Below are 19103 nucleotides of genomic sequence, written 5' to 3'. Positions count from 1 at the left end.
ACTCGTGTTCTCGGCCGTCGCTTTCCCTTTCGCGCGGTGTCGAGTCTCCCCCTGCGCTGCTGTGCCTAGTCTTTGCGCTGCGCATTGGAGACCAGCGTCGTTTCCATTGTCTCGGATCGAGGTGACAGCACAAAGGCGTTGAGTGACACTGCAGTCAGTGGCCAATTCCGCCACTCCTCCTCCCCCCCCCCCCCCCAACCAGGCAAGAAATATTTTTACGGGAAAACCACGTGAAAAAAAAAAATTCTACGCAGAAAGTTCGAGAAATGTATCACGCTAATAGGACTGCTGCCCCTCCCTCCCCTTCAATCGCACTCTCTGCAAGAGATCTGCTCCTGACTCAAGTGACAGTGCGGAAATATTGGGGAAAAACGAGTGTGGTCGCGTCGGCGGCATATCCATCGTGGTTCGCTTCGCGGAAAGTCCCGGACGAGGTCCTACTTGCGTAAGGTGGAGAGCTGTGGTTTTTGAATGACTCGGCCGATAACGGGACCCCTGTGCGCGCCCATTGTGCGGCGCGGAATGGCAGTGCCCTCTGGAAGTGCTCTTTCAGCCGTAGCGTATTTCGGTTTCGGCGAATGGTTGCCCTGAACGGACGCTGCGCGTTCGCAGTTGTAGACAGGCGTGATCGACCGCTTGTACACAACCTCCGTCCGGTTCCTCGGTTGCGCATCTGTTCTTTTGCAAGAGGCCGGCCGGTCGTATGGGGGGTTCCTTCGCGGCTGGGAGGGGGTGCTCTCTCTGCCTTTGGCGGCGGCGCCGCGGTGTCTGCGGGCGGATGTACACAAACTGCGCGGCGTACCCTCTCCCCCCTTCCGAAGGCTGATCGTTTCCGAGTGCCTCCTCCGGTGGCTGCCCTCGTTGTTGGCCCCCCTTCTCTGCGCGGTCAGCCACCTCTGGCGCTCCTTCCGAGATTCGTTACGGGCCTCCTAATTGGAGGCACGCGCTCTCGTGCTGCAGGCGGGCTCCGCCGCGGCTTTCGTCTCCTCGTCTGGTCCTCGACGTGTGCTTGGCCTGTGCGCTGCATGCGAGCAGTTAAGAGCGCGCCTGTTTTCGGGACGGTGTGCATTCCACTGTGGGGCAGCGCCTGTTTCGCCTGCGCGGATCCGAGTACCCGACATGCTTCCCTCTTCTCGGTGCATGCGGGCGCGCTGTGATGTGAGACGGCCGAATTTCAGAAAAGGAAGGCTGGATAGATTGAACGCGTTTTTTATGTACTCCTCCGTAATTGCCACGTGTCCCAGATGTTCAGCCGAAGACGGCTGCAGGATTGCTGGTCTGCCCCCCCTTCCAGCTGGCAACGTGACAGCTGACGGCTTGACCATCTATGCCGCTTGGTGTGGTCTGGCTGACGCGGGCTTGACGTATTCGACAAATGAAAACTGCATGCACGTTCTTTTTTATTCTGAACCAGCCGTGGTCCTCAATTTTAAATGAGGAATGGCATGCCAAATATTGCAGTAGCTGGTGTCTTTTGCACTGCATCATTCGCCAAACCTTTTGAATCGTACTCGCACGGTGAACCACACACGAGGGCGACATTTTATTTTCCCTCTGGATGTTCTGTAGGGAAATATGTTGATGATGGAGGTTGTAGGATACTTGACGTCTTATATGTTCGATGTTGCTCAGTCACATTGCTCGAGGACAACTTCCGGAAAGGTTAACTCTTTATTAACGATCAACTAAACATACAGAGATACAAGCAAGGAGAAAACTATTTACATTTGAATGCCCAGTGACCTGGTGAAAGCAGCCCAAAACAGGTTGATTTAAACCCTATGCCACCGCCCTGGGTGGGGACAATAACCAATTAGGCAAATTCACCAACATTGGCCCAATAAATCATAGGGTAAAGGAAAACACAGCCCATGAGGGATTGTGGAAATGTTATGTCATTTCGACCAACACTGCAAAAGTATGTGCACTCTCCGCTATCGGGATTTCAGAGTATTCCCCCTTTCCTCACGCCAGTTTAACTCTCGCTTTCCCACGGGTGCGGCTCGTTTGCAGCCTCAAAGAGTAGATCTGATAACCACAGTTTCGAGGAAAGGCCATCTCCGAGGCCCATCCATTAAGGTGCCGTCACTCACAAAGTGTCTTCATGCACAGTAGACGAATGGGCACATACTCTCGTACAAAGCGCGTCTAACCCGTGTCCATTCCCTGTGCATGTCAGTTGACATTGACTCATGCTAACGAGCAGTCATTTTTCATATCTGCAGCTAGCGGGGCCACTGTCATGCTGGTCGCGCTTTAGGCCGCCAAAGAGCCGCAGGCATTGGACAATCGCTGCCCGCGTGCGCCTGCCTCGCCGTAAGGACGCGAACAATGCGACGCGGTGTAGGGGCCCTGGGGAAACGTTGACCCTTCCCGGATTCCCGGAGTCCTCCCCCGGTCCCACCCGGTAGCTACTGTGACTCACCGCCTTCCTCCGCTGCCATGAGGTGGACGGGGGAAAGGACTCAGTGGGCACCCTTTATCGCGAACACAGGCGCGTTAAACACGCACGGCGTGGGAAACTTCACTACAACTAATGTATAGTTGCGGTATATTGATTATACTGTATAATTACAGACCTAGCCATACAAAGGAAAAGTTGGTGCAAACATGTCCGTGTGCAGTTTGACCAGGCCCGTCCGATTGCGATAAGCACGCAGAAGGGCGTACGGGTGTAAATGCCGCGAAGCGTTCAGTTGTGCAGCAGTTCTAATAACACTGCCTCGCGGATAAGCCCCACGGCAATCGTCTAATATCGTTCGCATTAAATAAGTTCATCACGGGACATCAGGCCGATGAAATGTGCTGATTACGTGCTGCGGCACGTGTATTTCATTTCAAACCACTTCCTGACATCCGGTCGGGTGACAATTTACCCTGAGCTTGCAGTCTGGCGATACATATCGACATCTTCGGCATGGCAGGCACCATTTTCTCACTTGGGATGGATACCATGTTGACTGGCATGCTGGCCTTTGGGCTCATGACTACTTTGTGGGCTTATCAAGCACAGATAACGCCGTTGTGCGCTGAAAAAATAACGAAAAATAAAATGTAACAAGTGTTGTGTAAAATTGAACGCTGTTGACATTTTCATCCTATAAACAGTTTTCTTGCGCAGGTGCAAACTTTCAAATAATATCCGGGTATCGTGGCGTATACTGATGCTTGATTTGCATTTGTTGCACCTGGTCGAACAATCGTGCAATAATGGAAACTTGGGTGCCCCGAAATTATGCGAACTTGCCGTTGGCGGACAGGGGCTACGTTGACTCAACCGACGCGTCGTGGTCTATAGCGAGCCAACGATCCAGTCGGACCTTTTGGACACCATGGGCGAACCCTGCCTGTGAGCGGCGCGGCCCTCCCTCGGAAACTGTGCAGTGTGTCCGACGCCCGAAATGTCTTCAAATGTCGGCTGAAAGGAATCTGCCTCACGTCGCGGGAGAGCGCCTAGACGCTGTGGGAACACGGGCGTGCTGAAATGCTTCAGCGATACCGACCATGACGCAGCGGGACTGCCGGCGGCTGCTCAGCCTTCGTCGGTCGCGTTGTGCGCGGGCTGCATGATGTACTACGCCCTGCGCTTATCGGTGTCGGAGGAGGGACGCGAAAAGGTGCCACAGAGGTCCTTTCGTTTCTCTCCGGACGCCCTTGGTGCTTCCCTTCTCTGCTATCGACTTCGCCATCTTGGGGGATTAGCCCAGAATCGCGCCGCTCATTATATAATAAGAGCAGCGGCTAGAGGCCCAGTGAACGTTTCTTCTACGCCTGCTTATCTATTCTCGCTCTGCGTGAACGGACATTCGAGCGCGGCGCATATTCCGAGGAACACGTGAATAAATGATCGCTCGCTATGTTCACAGAGTTTGGGAGCCACGGTTTTCCTCGTGCTTGGGGCCCCGCACTTGTTTCTCCCCCTGGAGGCGCATATTTTATTTGGGCCGATCCGCATGCCCGCAGTTTCGTTAAGTCATGGCGTCTGCCTCCGTTCTGGATTTATCACTTGCGCGCAACCGCTAGCCGTTGGCGTTTGCGTGCGCTTTTCTCGGTCGAGGCTGGGCTATCGCGACCTACTTGTCGCGCGGGCGCCCGCAGTGGGCACCCGACCTATCGAAATCACCGTGGTTGTGAAGACGGCAGCAGCAGCTGCGGAAGAACGGGTTGCTCTGTGGACGACTTCTGCGCGGAACCCCAAATCCCAGCGGTCGAGAGCAATCCTTTGCGTGCTCAAGTGCTCCGCACGCGTCGCGCCCCACGTGCAGTTATGGGCCTGTCACACTAGGCCAACAGTCGGCCGACTCGGTCTGCCAAAACCATGTCGTCGTGATGTCTGGCTCTATGTCACACTGCGCCGACGAAAACAGTCGGCCGACTGTCGGCGTCGGCGCCATGTCTCCCACAAGACGGCAGTTGGCCGATGGTCCGCCAACTCCCATGTCACACTAGCGAGACAGCGTGCGAGACCTCCCGCCGACTTGACCCTTTCTCGTTCTCACTCTTTTGTCATTTCCTGCTATGCGAAATTCATGGGCCGGGACGCTTCATTTTTAACTCTTTTAAATAAATCCCACCATAGTAAAACAACCGGAAGGTGGTCGTAGGTTGGCGTTCGCGCATTAGTTTTCGAAATTTTGGCGGCCATCATGTTACTACCGGCCATCTTAGCCTGTTCTCTGAGGTCTTTCCTACGACGGCCGGCCTGGTCGAAGGTGAGCGCCAAGGTGTGATACCGGTGAGAGGATATCTTTTCCAACCTGGCAAACTGTGAACGGAGGCTGGGTGTATTTGCGGAAAATAGCTGCGCCGGCTGAATTGGGTGCCACTTATGTGCAACACTCGAAACACCTGCCATACGTCCCGCGGCTGCACAGTACGTATGCGCCAGTGACATTAAGCGGCCTGTGATCGACACTCCACACTCCGGTTCCAGTGCGATCTCTTCTCCCATGTCCGGCAGTTTGTAGTCGAACCTGGGAAGGAAATAAGTGAGGCATCGCGTGAGCATCCTGGTCTTGGCGAACTCTCTGCGTGTGCCCCTCGTCGGGGGCTGCAGAAACAACGCGCTTGAATGGTCGCCGCGGTCGGCCCAAGGCGCCGAGTTTGGCACGCGCGCAACAATGTGTGTGCGCCGTCCCCATTAGGTCTTCAGCGGTCGCTGATTTCTACACACCGCTTTGCATCATCACTCAGCGCCCATTAGAGACTCGCTTTCTAGTGCGAACCACCCCTCCTAAACGCGGGCGCCAGCGTCCATGCAGATGAGGCGCGCGCTGGTGGAGGCCTCAAAGTAGGCCAAGTCCGATAACGCCGCGTATCTTTTATAGAGTCTCGCTCCGTTCATTTCTCTCGGCCTTCCCCTCTCGGGCCGAAAGAGAACACCCGCGGCACTTACCCGCTCGTCGTCTTCTGTGGACGGCTCGTTGCGCGAGGCATGACGGGCGTTGTACGGTGCGCGTACCGCACAGCGTTTGGCGGGGCCTCCGCCCCTCGCGGGGTGAGGCGACCTGCGCCCCCCTGACTAAGCAGTTTAGGCGCACGGAGCGTGGCGTCTCACGACCCGCTTTTGCTGCACTGGGCCGCGCAGAGGTTGGAGAGCACCACCACCACGGCAGCTTCGAGCGTGCTCCGGCACCGTGGCCGATCTTATGTTCGCCCGGGCCGGAGAAGGAAAGGAGGGGGGCGGTTCGGTTGCGCAGTGGCTGCGAACCATGCCCCTGCGTTTGCCTCTGGAAGTAGTGAGCGAGAAGGCGACCCGAAAGTCGTCATCGTGACGGCAATTAGGTCTCGCAAGAGGTCTGTTAGGGGCGCATCACTCGCGCTGGAGAACGCGTCTCTCAGCCAGAGGCCGGCCGTCGCTCGTCCTCGGCAGAGGCGCCGCCCGGAGAGCCGTCCATTCTCCTCCGCCGCCGTGCGACCCGGTCGGCGCACCGTCTTCCCAAAACCCATCCCGCGAACATCACGTGCGTTTTTCTCGCAGCACCGAGGTAGCGAAGCAGCCGCGGCCCGCACGCACGCGGACAGCCCATCCGTGAACGGCCGGAGTTGTCCGTCCGGTCTCCTCCCGGGCCTCCCTCCCTGAGGCTTTTCTTCTCTCCCTGGTTCTCTCTCCGGCTGCTTCCTCCTCGCAGCCATCTTCCTCCTCGTCCCGGCCCCGACAACAACAGCGTCCTTAGCGTACTCGAGCGTGGCCCGGTTGCTGCCAGCGCGGGACCATCTCAGACCATCGCGTAGACGCCGCGCGCGTTGGGTGTGCGTGGTGCCTTGCCGTAGTACCTCTTTGACCTTACTTGACCCGTGTGCCCAACGATCAGCGCCGCAGATTTAATCTGTGACCCGCGGTCGCGTTCGACGAGGCATTTGTCGTCTTTCGGACCCTGGGAGACGGAAGCCGATCAGAGTGGAAGACCGACGCCGGGACCCTTGGCCTTCGGTGGAAACGAACCACACTCTGGACAGTTGGTGCGCTGTCGGGCGGGCACCGCGTGTGGTTTCGCGGCCAGCGACGAAACGTCATCGACTGGTGCCCCCCTCCACGGATTTGAGCGCCGAGCCTGCACGACGTCCCGGGTGCGTGACCGCAGTCAGCTGTCCAGGAGGATAACTCGTGCCTGCTTTACTTTCTGCGGTGCTATATTTGGGCCTTTTGCATTTTTCTCCCGCTGCGTTGTTTGGGAGTGCCCGGTGCGGTGCACTTCCCTTCGGGGCCCAGCGAAGCCTGAACCGCGGACCCTGGTCCTCGTCGCACAGCCGCTGTGCTCCACAACTGCAGCAGAGGGGTGGATCTCTGCTGTCTGTAATCTCGGCGCCGTACTCCCTCTCCCCGGGACCCCCCGCCCGTCCGTGGCCTGCCACATCTCGAGTGGCGCGTGATTCCGGAACGCCTGGCAGGCCTCACGCGCCGTGGTCTGCGGCCCTCGACCCACCCGGCGCCACATGCGCGGCTCTCCCCCCCTCCCCCGCCAGCCGAGCTGTCTCTGGGCGCGTGTCGTGTCCCGTGAAACAGCGTAGCGCTCGCTTCCCGCCCCTGGTCGCGTGAATCGGCAGTCTGACGCTCGTTGGGCCACATAGGTAGCACTACGCGTGTGCGCGCTCTCGCCCGTCCTTCCTTCGTGTTTCGGCATCAAAACTGCCTGCGTGTGCGCGCTGGCGCTTGTGTGACGCTGCCGTTCGCGCGTGGCGTCGGTGTGCCATCGCTACCTAGCGTGTGCTCGAAAGCGCCGGACCCTGGCGGCAGTTTCTCCGCAGTGCTTCGGATGCACGTGACGAGAGCGAACTAGAGCCGGGCACAGAAGCGTCCCGAAGCCTCGGATTGCGCGCGCGCTGCCGGAGCGGCGCTCGGCGTGAACTGATCCCCCGGTGCCTTCTCTCTTCCCCCCGAGCCTCGTCTCCGTTCCATAGTGGCTCCTTCGGCCGGCCCGGCAGCGTCGTTCTACACGCTCCGGTCTCGCCGCGGTCCCCTGCGCGGACTGTGCCGCGAGCGCTGCCCCATGTGTTCCTCGTGGAGCGCGGGCGCCGCCGAGCCCGCCCGGGCCAAGTGCCGCCTCGTCCTCAGCTACGTGGGCACGCTGCGGCGGCGGCCCCCGTCGGCCTCACCCCGCTACTGGGCCGAACAGCAGCACGATGAGGACGTCCGCATCTATCGGCGCCCTTGGACCAGCGGCCACCACCACCTGCACTGTCGAGTATGCTCTCTGCTCCTCCTCTTGAGCGCGTTTGGGCTGCCCATCACATCTTGAAAGGAGGGGATCGCGAGGGGGTGGTCAAATCCCCCAACCTTTTTGTTTTTGCCCAGTGTGACCGCTGAGCACTAGTATTGCCGTGCAACCTGCGTGGTTTCATCTGTGCTCGCTTCCTTTTCTGCCTACCCTTTTAGAAGCGTCGGAGACGGTAGAGTTGTGCCATTGCGTTTCGCCCGGTGCACGCTAAGGGGCGCATGCGGTGGCCGCTTGCAGCATTGCTACTTCTCGCCCGTCAGTGTGCGCCACGCCCCTCTTCGCTGCGCTCGTTTCGCCGCTTTGCTTATGTTATGCCTGGCCGCGTTTTGCGCCTCTGCCTTGCTTCCCTCTGCCGGCGAAGGCTGCAACTTACACCGGTTTTTCCTAGTTTGCGATACCTCTTCAAAAGCGCGTGCATACATTTTTTTTTCCTGTGCAGTTTTAGGATCGTCATTGCCGTCAGCTCCAGCGTAATAACTCCGTATGGTGTGGACGCGTTTTGCGTGGTGAGGGTGCCAGAAATTCACGTATTTGCAACGAAAATGGACTTCACGGAAGGCGGTGACGAGCAGCTAGATGTCCACATCAGTGCTGTCGTGTTGTAGAATTGCGTTAACGAGATGAAAGGGTCCCTTTTCGGCCCGCAGGTATACATTCGTGAGCAAGAGGGGTATACAACACTCAGCCGGTGGCGGAGCTCTGGAAAACTGCATCGCAATGCCATCTAGCAGCAGCTGTCCTGGATCGAGACAATCGTGCTGGTGCCCCATTTTATCGACAAGCATGTCAGTTAGCTCGGCTCGGTGCGTCGCGCCCCTTCTCGCCTAAATAAATGCTCCGACGCAATAAAAGTCGCGTGGGTGGCATTTTCTTTTTTTCATAGTTTTGTTTTCACTACATGGCCGAAATACGACAAGGCAACCGGCGCATGGCCGGCTCTGGCCGCGCTGCGATATCGCTAGCGTAATGGTCGTTCGCGTGACGCTAAGTCGCCGAACAAAACTGCATGTCTGTGGCGTCCAGCTTTAATTCATCGTTAACAGGTGCGGTTTTGCTGTGGCAACGCTCGGCATTTCACCTAACAGTAGCGCGACACACCGAAAGGAGCCAATTGACATGCCTGCAGACCCCCGAGCTGTCCCGGCCCCTGTCGCTGTCGCTAGATGGCGTTTCAATGCAGTTTTCTCTCATAGCAAAAGGGCGAAGAGATGCCGGGATAATGAAACATCGGGCATTGGGGGGGTACAACAGGTATGAAGTCCTCAGAGGTATTTGGAAAGGAATAATGGTGCCGGGGCTTACTTTCGGGAATGCGGTTCTATGCTTCAGGGCTGCAGTTCAGTCGCGATTAGAAGTAAATCAGATAACTGTCGGAAGATTAGCACTAGGTGCCCACGGAGAACCACAAACGAGACAGTACAGGGGGATATGGGCTGGGCAACGTTCGAAGCACGGAAGCTCAGAGTAAAATAGTATACGAAGAACGCCTGAGGAAATTGGACGATAACAGGTGGGCAGCTAAGGTATTTAAATACCTGTACAGAAAGGAGCGTTGACACACAGTGGCGGAAACGAACTAGAAAGCTAACCAGTAAGTTTGCCAGAGAGGAGGAAGGAGAAAGAAAGAGCATTAAACGACAGGTTAAAAACGTCGAAGGTAAAAATTGGATAGATTCAAATGGGAAAGAAGCATAGTGTAGAACTATATCGATGCTGGAAAAGCAGATCAGGAAGGAAAAGTTTTATGATAACTCAATAGGCAGTGCCCTCTTTGAAGCTAGGTCAGGGTGTCTTAGAACGCCAGCTACAGAAAAAAATTTAACGAAGAAGATGACACGTGTGCTGTGTGTGGTAAATCTGAAGAAACAATAGAACACCTCATCCTAAAATGCGATGGTATCCATCCCGATGTCGATGCAGGCACAGTCACTCTTCCTGAGGCCTTAGGGTTTAGAGATAACAATAGTCATGTAAATAAATCTGCGGTGGAAATTAGCAAAAAACGATAGGAGGATTGGTGGCACAAAAGCTGAGAGGTGACATAAATTTTAAAGTGTAGGAAGGCGTTTTTTTAAAGGAAATGGCGAATTGTATTAACAACTTCCAGCAGAGTAAATAAAAATAAAGGAAAAAAAACCGAGCATAGTGGCAACAACCACTGCCCGTTTCAAAGGGGACGCTCCTACCTTCCATCCATCCATCCCGAGGTCCGCCACCGCTGCGTGTTGTATGCCCACTTTTGTGGCACGACTACCTTTCTGAAAATTACGCAGCTTAAGGGCTCTTTTAAACGCCGTGTGGTGCGGTTCCCAAGAACCCCTGGTAGTCCCAAGTTCAGAATGGTGAGCACGAAATTTCCTCTCGCCCTCGAGTGGTTTGGGATGCTGAGGACGCAAAAGCAGGCTCGCTGCATGGCCAAGAAGCCAACCGTGTGGGCTGCCTATTTTTGATGAAGGCTGCACCTCTGGTCATGACTGAATGCAGCGGCACTCTTGCTCTCCAATAGGCCATGCTCTGAACTTTGCCCTCGCTACTTCCCGACGTATATGGCGTTTTCGGTTAAGTTTCCGCGCGCGAAAGGCGCCGAAAGAAAAGCGATTTTTCTCCCTGCCTCGAGGCCTGGCCGTAGTCTGAGCAAGCTTGGGATACGCGGGTCCCACAGAGAAACGCACATCACTACGCTCTCAGGGTTTCTGGGTGCGTAAGATTAAACTGCCAAGCAATTTAGCGGTTTAGGTCTTTTCCATGTTTAGAAAACGTGTGTGGGACACCAGTACGGTACAGGCTGTACAAACGGCAGACGTTTTGCTTGTGGTCGCAATAGCGTATAAAATGCTTACAGCGTTACGCATTTCCCGAAATATTTCTCAAAGCAAAGTCTTAAGTTTTGAGGTCCAGGGGCACAGGAGGTCTGCCGTAAGGATCGCTCGGTACAAAGGCCGATTCCCGCGGTAGAATAAATAACCTACAATTTATACGTGAGTACTGCCAAGTCGCACTAGTGATAGTGGATTTGGGTTATTGAATTGTTGTATAGCGCAGTTCTGCCGTTTGAATCGTGCATGAATTCCCCCCCCCCCCCCCCCCCCCCACACACACACACACACACTTGATCTGCAAGTTTTTTTACGTTTCCTGCGGTCTATAGAGGTCAGTAAGAGCGAAATCCTGAAAGTTCAGAGCTTCTACCCGCCATTTCTTTCTTTTTTGTTTGCTTAGTTAGGGGGTTGAAGCGGCGCCCCTCATTCCGCTACCGTTTTCGGGGCGGGCGAACGCGATCCCGTGCGGCCAGTGCGTGCCGTATCGCGAGGCTCAAGGTCGCGCGTACGAACGCGGCCGACAAAAAAGAAAAATATAAACTGCTTTCGATGGGGCCTCGATAGCAGCGATGCTTTCGTACCGATGGCGTGGCGGCTTCAGGTGCTGCGCTTCTTGGCTGCGCGCGAAGGCAGAGGTGATGAAGCTCTGATACGGAGCGACCTCTTCAGGATAAGCCCTTTGCGAATCCGGGGTTCTCTCGGGAATTTTCTTTCTCTATGCTGAAGGGGCCTGCTTTTTATAGGCGCAGCGGGCTGCTGTAGGCTTGTTCTCTTGCGAGTGACTTTCTTGAAATGTTTTTTTTTTTTTAGAAGCACCTCATCATTGGTAATGAGTAAGCCCCGCCCTGCGCTTTTGCGAAGCATATTCGAAAAGTACATTTCGGGTACGAGACCAGCCCGCCCTCTGAAACAATCCGCGCCTGTGTGCTGGTTAAGGAGTTCTGAAACCACTCGTCAGGGCCTCCGAACATGCTCTGCCGGGAAGCGTCGTCGTGTCCAGTCGACGCAAGCGTGTGCGCGGTGATCACGCTTTCAGCTCAAGGCCGCCATCGACGAGGAAGAGAGAAAAAATGTTTAGCCTTTGTCGTGAACGTTCTCGCGTTTTTTTAATTCTTTTTCTCTACACAATGGTGCTTCGTGCGCCGCACGCCCAGGGATGCGCACCGTCCCCGTAATGGTGCGCTGCTCTCGCGATGTGTATCGGACACAATGGCTTTCCTGAGTCTGTGCCAACGCCCAGTTGCCAGCGTCGCGCCTGCGGTTGGTAATCGATTGTGTTTTGGCGTGGGTTACGGCTTGGTATACTATACGGCATCGGGAGTTGCGCTTAATTCTGCAACCGCACCAACTGAATCCTGTTTTTCTTCCCGCGATGACCTGATTCTTGGCCGGCGCATCTTGTAAACTGTTTTTTAGCTTGAAGCCGCCGCGGTGGCTCAGTGGTTAAGTTGTTCGGCTGCTGACCCGAAGGACGCGAGTTCGATCTCGGCCGGGACGGTCGCATTCTGATGGAGGCGAAAATGCTAGAGGCCCGTGTACTGTGCGATGTCAGTGCACAGTAAAGGACACCGGGTGGTCGAAATCAATCCGATGCCGTACACGCCCCTCATAGCCCATGTGACGTTAAACCCCGCAGTTCACAATTTTGCTGAACAAGATTCCTCTCAAAATTCACCTATATCAGAATCTTCTGAGCGACGCCCGTGGATAACAGTGCTTCTATAAGCCGCGCACAAAGGGCAGCGTGGACATCATAGTCTGGAGGCTGACCTCCGGCTTCTTGCAGGAAGGCAACGCTGTTCGCAAACTTCTTTGGTGCACCTTGACCGGGTCCGTTGTCCTCACTCAGCGGCTGTCATAGACCGATCCGCGCAGAATGTTCGCTATAGCTTCGGAATGCAACAGCCGCCGTTCATAGCTCACGCACTTACAATGTGCGTGTCCATGCTTCCAAATTGCGTCTCGCGCACTCCCGTGCTTGAGTCGTTTGCGGCCAGTTTTCTGGGCGCTGCTGAAGCCAGCGCTACGTTTAAAGCGCGCATGCTCCTAGCACTGTTGTCTTATGGATTCTGTAATTTTCGCTCCTCAAGTTCGGAAGTTGTCCAGGCTCTAGTTTTGGGGCCAGTTCTGCGTGCAGTGGCATTAAAAGCTTATCAGTCGCTGTGTGCACTATACAGATTGCTGGCATCGTCACCGTTATCGTCCGCGTTAATCTCTCAGGGCGTATTCGTGTTCGAATACATGTTTTCGATTGCACTATAAAATACAAATTTTCGTGGAGCTTGACACGGGACCTTCTCATCGGTATATTTATCCTCCGCTCTAATATGGCCGGTACCTTCCGTGACGTGCATGTGTTTGTTGCCTCCGGAGCCCACAACAGCAATGATCCCTTCAGGTTCCGGGACCAAAGTAAAACGAGCGTTGCTTCAAAGTGGTTCGCACCGGTACAGAATTTGTCTCTTCACGACACGAGTTTTGCTTTCTCTCAGCTCCTGCATGCCGTGAAAACGGTCGAACGTGTTTGGTAGCGCAGTGCTAGGCGACAGTCGTATTTCTCTTGACAAATTTCGCCCGTTGTCCGCCGGCCGGTTCTTCACGTTCATGTGCAGAACTCAAACCGCGCCGAATGATGCTGCTCACAGGACGGAAGGTGCGCGCGCGCGGAAAAAAAGAATTTCTTGGTGAGAGAGGCCATTAGGAAGGGAGAAACCGAATTGTGGCAGCTTCAAATCGTGACTTCATTTTTGAAGCAGTGTGTGGCTTGAAGGACGCTAGTCTGGCGTGTGCTGACCTCACTTGCCTGTAGAATCCTTCAGGCTGCTCCGCATATCAGTTCGCTCGAGTTGGCGCGTTTAGCATGCAGGACAGCGTAGTGTCCTGTCGGCAGCCATTTCGAGTTTATGTTTGGACGTTTTATCGCGAGAATCCTATAGTTTTGCGGTGCCGCAGACACACCCCGCCTTTTCTTCCCAGACCCCCCAAAAAGTTGTCCTATGGTAAAATGGTGTTTCCGTCACGGTAGCTTAGTAGCTGGGATATAATTCAGTTGAGCGCGAGGTCGCAGGTTTGCGCACTGCCGCCTTTCGATGGAGTGCGAAATACAAAAACGCTGCTGTGCTCAGGTTTACACATTTACCTGACCGAAACTTGTCAGCGAATAAGTGGCCGGATTCCTCTCGATTACAAGCAAACTGGTTTGAGCTTAAGGATGCAAGGGCAAAGCGAACTGGTCCATTAATACGCAGTAGGTTCGAAGGATCTGCAGAGCCGGGAGGATGAGGCGTCTCGTTTCGTCGGCGTCTCTCCGTCGAAATGCTTCCGCTCGAAGCTTGGAGTCTCGCAGCGCGCCTGTGGACGGGCTGGTTCTTCGCTCGCGTGGCGCCGAGGCTCGGGAGGTTCAGGAGTGCGGATGCGGGCAGCCCTCGTGAGCGCGTGGTTTACGTGGCACGGAGTCGAATGTCTCGGGGGCTGTGTTTGGGCAGGCTTCAGAGGTGTCCTTTTCCCCGAGAACATCCACCTCTCTACCGCTCACCTCGTGAGCCGGAGTCAGGAGCGTTAGGGGTCTTGTTGGGTCCGCTAACACGAAGCTGACCACCACAGGCCTGCCCTAACGTGCCTTTAATAAGAGTCCAGTAATTGAAACGGGGCTGACTTGGCCACATGCGGCGCTGCGTGCTCCCGCTTTGTCTTGCTCGTCGATCGCGGGGCGTTGTTTTGTTTTGTGACTTGTCTGAAGGTTGATTTCGTTAGTTCAGCGCGTAGTGTTTGAGTCTCTATCTGGCTATCGTGTCTTTCTAGCTGGCGTGTGTACCTGTTTGCTGTCGCACCTCGCGCGAGCTCTGAGTTCTCATGATCCAATGTTGGTGCGGCAAAAAAGAAAGGGCCTACCACGGCACGACATCACGCGTGTGCCCAGTGGCCCCGTTTTTTCCTCGCGGTGCTCGCCAGGCAGTCCCCCCCCCACGCAACAGCGCATCATCCGAGTGGGCGAGGGGGCTGTCTAGGCATCGGGGGCCGGGCGCGAAACGCCAAAGAGTGCAGGGGGGGAAAAATAGAATCGGCGGCCGGTCAGTGTGTTGCTCGGGAGGCTGCCCGTCGAGGAAGTCGGCCGTTCGCGTGTGGCGCACGCGGCATTCCGATTGCGTGCGGCCCATATGCGTGCGCGCAAGTGTTCGGTTCCTCGTCGTCCGGCTTCCTTCGCCGTCTGCCTGGATGTCTCGCCGGTACAACACTCGGCTGTCGGCCGCCCGTCGCTGCGCCGAGTGTGTGCCCCCTTTTTTTCTGCGCGCGATGAGCATGCACCTCAGAGGTCGCTCCAGTGGTCGTTCGGGAGCGGGAAAAGTCCGCCTCCTCCCGGCTGTGCGCGAAGGATGCGCTGCTCACGCGAGGCGACGTCTGCCTGTCAGCGATGCCACTCCTTGGAGTGGCTGTCGGCGTGTGTTGGCCGGGCTGACCCTCGAGAAAAACTCTCGTTGGGTGCCTTATGCTTTCGAGTTAAAGCCAGTTTTGGGCGGCGAGCCTGTGCTGTCATAACGCCTTTGTTTTGGGAATTGAGTCCATATTAGCGCTGCTGGAGGCCGGACTAACATTAACATTAGTAGGCGCGTGCCCAAGCTTACGCTATAAAGGGCAGTTTTTGTCGGGGGATGGCGTCTGCCTGTGATGAACGGCAAACCAGGGCGCGTAAATATTATTTGGCTTATATGCCGATACCTTGGTATCTGCAAGAGATGCGATTGAGACGAGATTGCTTCGAAAACGCGTAGCCACACTCTTCGCTTGTTTGCATATAGGGCTGCCCAAATGGCGCGTGCAGGGTAGTGTACGTGTCCACTCTACCGGGCCCTATGCCAAGCTCTGCGTCTCGTTCCGGCCTCAGGTTTTGATTAGCTGACGCAGTTGTTAATTCTCCTTCGTTCTCGACGTGGCCGACTGTGTCGCTTCCCTTCCCGCGTTCGTTTCCAGCTCTTGCGTTTGTCCTTCCTGGATGCCAGCAGCAGCACACATCAGTCTGGAAGGCGGTGTCCTGAAGCGGTGTCGCGGCTCCGGTGTCCTCTCGCTGCCAGTTCCGGCGCCAAGTCCACGCATAGCGCGCTAGTGTTGACGCCTTGTGGTCGAGTTGAGTGCAGGCGGCACCTGCCTTGCTAGGCGAAGCTGTTTAACGTAAATTTCTGCTTTGGTTACCGCACAATTTACCTGAATGCAACTGGAGTGGTAAAAACTACTTTCCCGTTACTTCCTTCCGTGGTCTCGCCGTTTTACTTATGGGGTTCGCGTAATTACTCAGTAAGTTAGTTACGCGCCCTGTTGACGCTGTGCCGGTGCGGTGGGACAAAGCGTCCCGTACGGAACGGTCAAAGCACGTCGCGTTGTACTATGTGCCAGCGTCAAGTGTGGTTAGTTCCCGTGCCCGCTGACTCGCCGCAACGTAGCGGGCAAAGTGCTCCAGCACGGGCTTGTGCGCGTCTGTTCTGCGGCGGGCGTGCATAATCGGTTCCGAGTATTTGGTACGCGCAGTGTGGTCGGCATCTTTGCGCATCCGGTTTCCTGCGCTCGTCCCCTCTGCTCCATCCTGACCGCGCCGTGTCGCGTCTGCGGCGGGGGGACCATTTTGGCCCCTCCGCTGTGCTGGTGCGATACCAGCCGTGCCCCTCCTGCGAGTCTATGACCGAGTGACGTGCACGGGTCTCGAGACGGGCCGCTCTCTCAAAGCGCGCCCAATTCGTTGGTGCCTTGCCTCGCGCCGCGCAGGCGTCGCTGCAGCTTGCAGCCGCAAGGTGGCCCAGACGTCGTTTCGGCGGGCAGAAGAAGAGCGGCGCTCGGGGGGGGCGGAGGAGGAACGTCTGCCGATTCGTTCTGTGTGCATACGAAGTGTCGTCGCGCTCGCTGCATGCGCGTCGGGCGACGAATGGGCCGCTCGCCGCGATAATGGCTCGGCGTATATGTCCGCCTCGTGTCCGACCGCCCCCCCCCCCCCCCCCCCCCTTCTTCCCGGAGGGGGCGCGTCTTTTGTCGCCGCCGGCCTCCTCCTTCCGGCCTTTGTCTTTGCCACCTCGTCGGTGGGAAAGCAGAGGAGGCGAGCGGAGGCATGGTGTGAACGTCGACACCCGAAACGGATCTGGTTTGTGCTCGCGGTGCTGGTTCAGCCTCACCGGTATCCATATAGGTCCGGCTGTTCGGAAGCCTCTCCCTTTTCTCCACCTATTGGGCTTTTTTCCGTTTCTTTTTTTCTTTTCTCTCGGGCGATGCAAAATTCCCCTCCTTACGTAGGTTGCTTCGAGTTGGTTGAGTAGCTGTCCAGAGGCTTGAGGAAATAAAAGCCAATTGAATTGAATCGCGGGTGGAAAATTTTCCCGCATTTCGTTGCTTATGGCACTGATGGTAAAGTTCGCGAAGCGGTTGCAGGTGTGATCGAAGGCGCGGCGGAGTTTACGCCGTATTGTCAATGTTGGCTATTCGTTTTAAGCGTGCCTTGAGCAACCTCCATTGATAAAATAAACACGTCTAAGACAAATGCCATACTTTTTCGTCTCAGAATTAAAAACGTTTTTATCACCAGATTTGTTGCTAGGTAACTCAAAAATAGAAATACTCCATGCTTTCAAGACTCTTGGTGTAGTTTTTAATCAAAATCTGTCTTGGGATTATCACGTCCAACATGTTGTTTCGAAGCTTTCAAGCATCGTAGGAGTTAAGGAGTTACATACATTAATAAAGAGTTGTTGCCATTAAATGTTAAGGTCATTCTTTACAATGCATTATTTGACTCTCACATTAGTTATGCTCACTTAGTTTGGGGGAGTACTACTGCTACAAATTTAAGAAAAGTCCTTACATTGCAGAAACGAATGTTGCGACACATTTTTAATGTTCCACTGGATCACCCAAGTTCGCCTTTACATGAACAATTAGGGATTCTAAAAATTACTCAACTCTACCTTTACCGCTTGTGCACTTACAAAAAAAGATGTAAAACAAAACAAACTTTCTTTCTTCCTTAGCTTTCTTATCAAAGAGAACACCTTCGCATGATACGTTGTCCGGAAATTTGGAAAATTGAGAGGTGCAGAACAAGCTACGGAAAGCAAATGATTAAACAAAAACTGACATAATTATTGGATATTTGTTATAGACACAACATACATCCCGAAAAAGCATCAATGAAAGACCTAAAATTGTTTTTTTTTCAGGATTAAATCTATTTTCTTGAAGATCATTAAATTTATCCTACTATACCTGAATTGATTTTTTTATGCCTTTACAATATTTCTCGTACTCTTGTATGTAATGGCTTGAAATATACCCCTTTCTACGTGTAAATATTCATTTGTAGTTTTTGTGTATGTCTAGAGCCATGTGAATGCGACATACCTTCAATAGCACTACAATTGTCTCAGTATAGGGCCGCCGCGGTGGCTGAGTGGTTATGGCGCTCAGCTGCTGGCCCGAAAGACGTGGGTTCGATCCCGGCCGCGGCGGTCGAATTTCGATGGAGGCGAAATTCTAGAGGCCCGTGTACTGTGAGATGTCAGTGCACGTTAAAGAACCCCAGGTGGCCGAAATTCCCGGAGCCCTTCACTACGGCGTCCCTCATAGCCTGAGTCGCTTTGGGACGTTAAACCCTCATAAACCATAATTGTCTCAGTATGTACAAATAGGCCTCACTATTGATACTACGTTGTTTCATTTGTTTCATGATAACTTGTTTTATTACGTGTTATTTTTCATTTCTCATGATCGTTATGACTGCGCTTAGTTTTGAAAGGTGTTCTGTCGTCCGCTTAGCTCCGCCTTTGTGGAAGCAATTGTGTATTTTATAGGCGGGGGGGAGGGGGCAGTAAAGCTGTCCAGCTTTTTTTACCCAACCTCCCCCATCATGTTGATGGAAATAAAGACTATTATTATTATTATTATTATTATTATTATTATTATTATTATTATTATTATTATTATTATTATTATTATTATTCCCTGTAGTTAGTGGGCAGTCGCGCCGGCTTGAACTGAGCGATTGCTGTCTAGGGTGAGCATGCAGGACAGCGCTATCAGCGATATCACGTTTCAACTGTTTAGTGCTGCTGGTAACGCACCGCAGCGGTGGCCTATTTGAGCATCCGCCTCGCATGCGGGAGGTGCGGAGTTCGGTCCCCAGTGCCACCGGGTACCCACCCGGTGATACAATGGGTACAAGTTTTCCCCTGCCTGGTGCTCAGGTTCTTTACGGTGAAATGCTTGGGAAATGGTTCTTTGACCCCACCTTGAGAAAACGATAAAACACCTTTCGACCTAAAAAATTCATCACCATTGTCAGTCCTGCTGGTAACTGCATTTTCCTGGGCTCCATTCACCGTCTTCGACTCATGCATTTTGAAGCTGACAAGCTTGTGTTCCAACATGATTGGCTCAACAGACAGAGCTCAGGGTTGCCTTGAAGCCGCTCTGGAACCTCCCAACACGGCGTTTCGAATTGCCGGTACGAAGCTTTACGAGGTCGGACTTGGCACGAGTTGGAGGAGTAGCCGAAATTGCCGAGCGTAGAAGCAGCCGGAAGCTTACTCACTGC

The 19103-nt window shown here is 54.4% G+C and overlaps 1 protein-coding gene across 4 annotated transcripts in view; it reads left to right on the top strand.

Annotated features, from left to right (window-relative positions):
* Positions 1–19103, top strand: part of Cip4 (formin-binding protein 1-like Cip4) — a 193745-nt gene that overhangs the window by 82578 nt on the left and 92064 nt on the right. The window contains exon 1 of one of the 4 annotated variants that reach the window (XM_077650315.1): positions 7005–7685. The exons of 2 other annotated variants lie outside the window; for them this stretch is intronic. In XM_077650315.1, the coding sequence (XP_077506441.1) occupies positions 7491–7685 (195 nt within the window). In that variant the 5' untranslated portion in view covers positions 7005–7490. Of the gene's footprint in view, positions 1–7004; positions 7686–19103 lie in introns of those variants that run through there. One more of the 4 variants, XM_077650314.1, reaches the window with a different exon arrangement.

The sequence above is a fragment of the Amblyomma americanum genome, chromosome 1, assembly GCF_052857255.1.
Source record: "Amblyomma americanum isolate KBUSLIRL-KWMA chromosome 1, ASM5285725v1, whole genome shotgun sequence".
NCBI classification, from domain to species: Eukaryota; Metazoa; Arthropoda; class Arachnida; order Ixodida; family Ixodidae; genus Amblyomma; species Amblyomma americanum.
The sequence above is the reverse complement of the archived record's forward strand: the minus strand, read 5'-3'. Positions and strand labels throughout refer to the sequence as shown.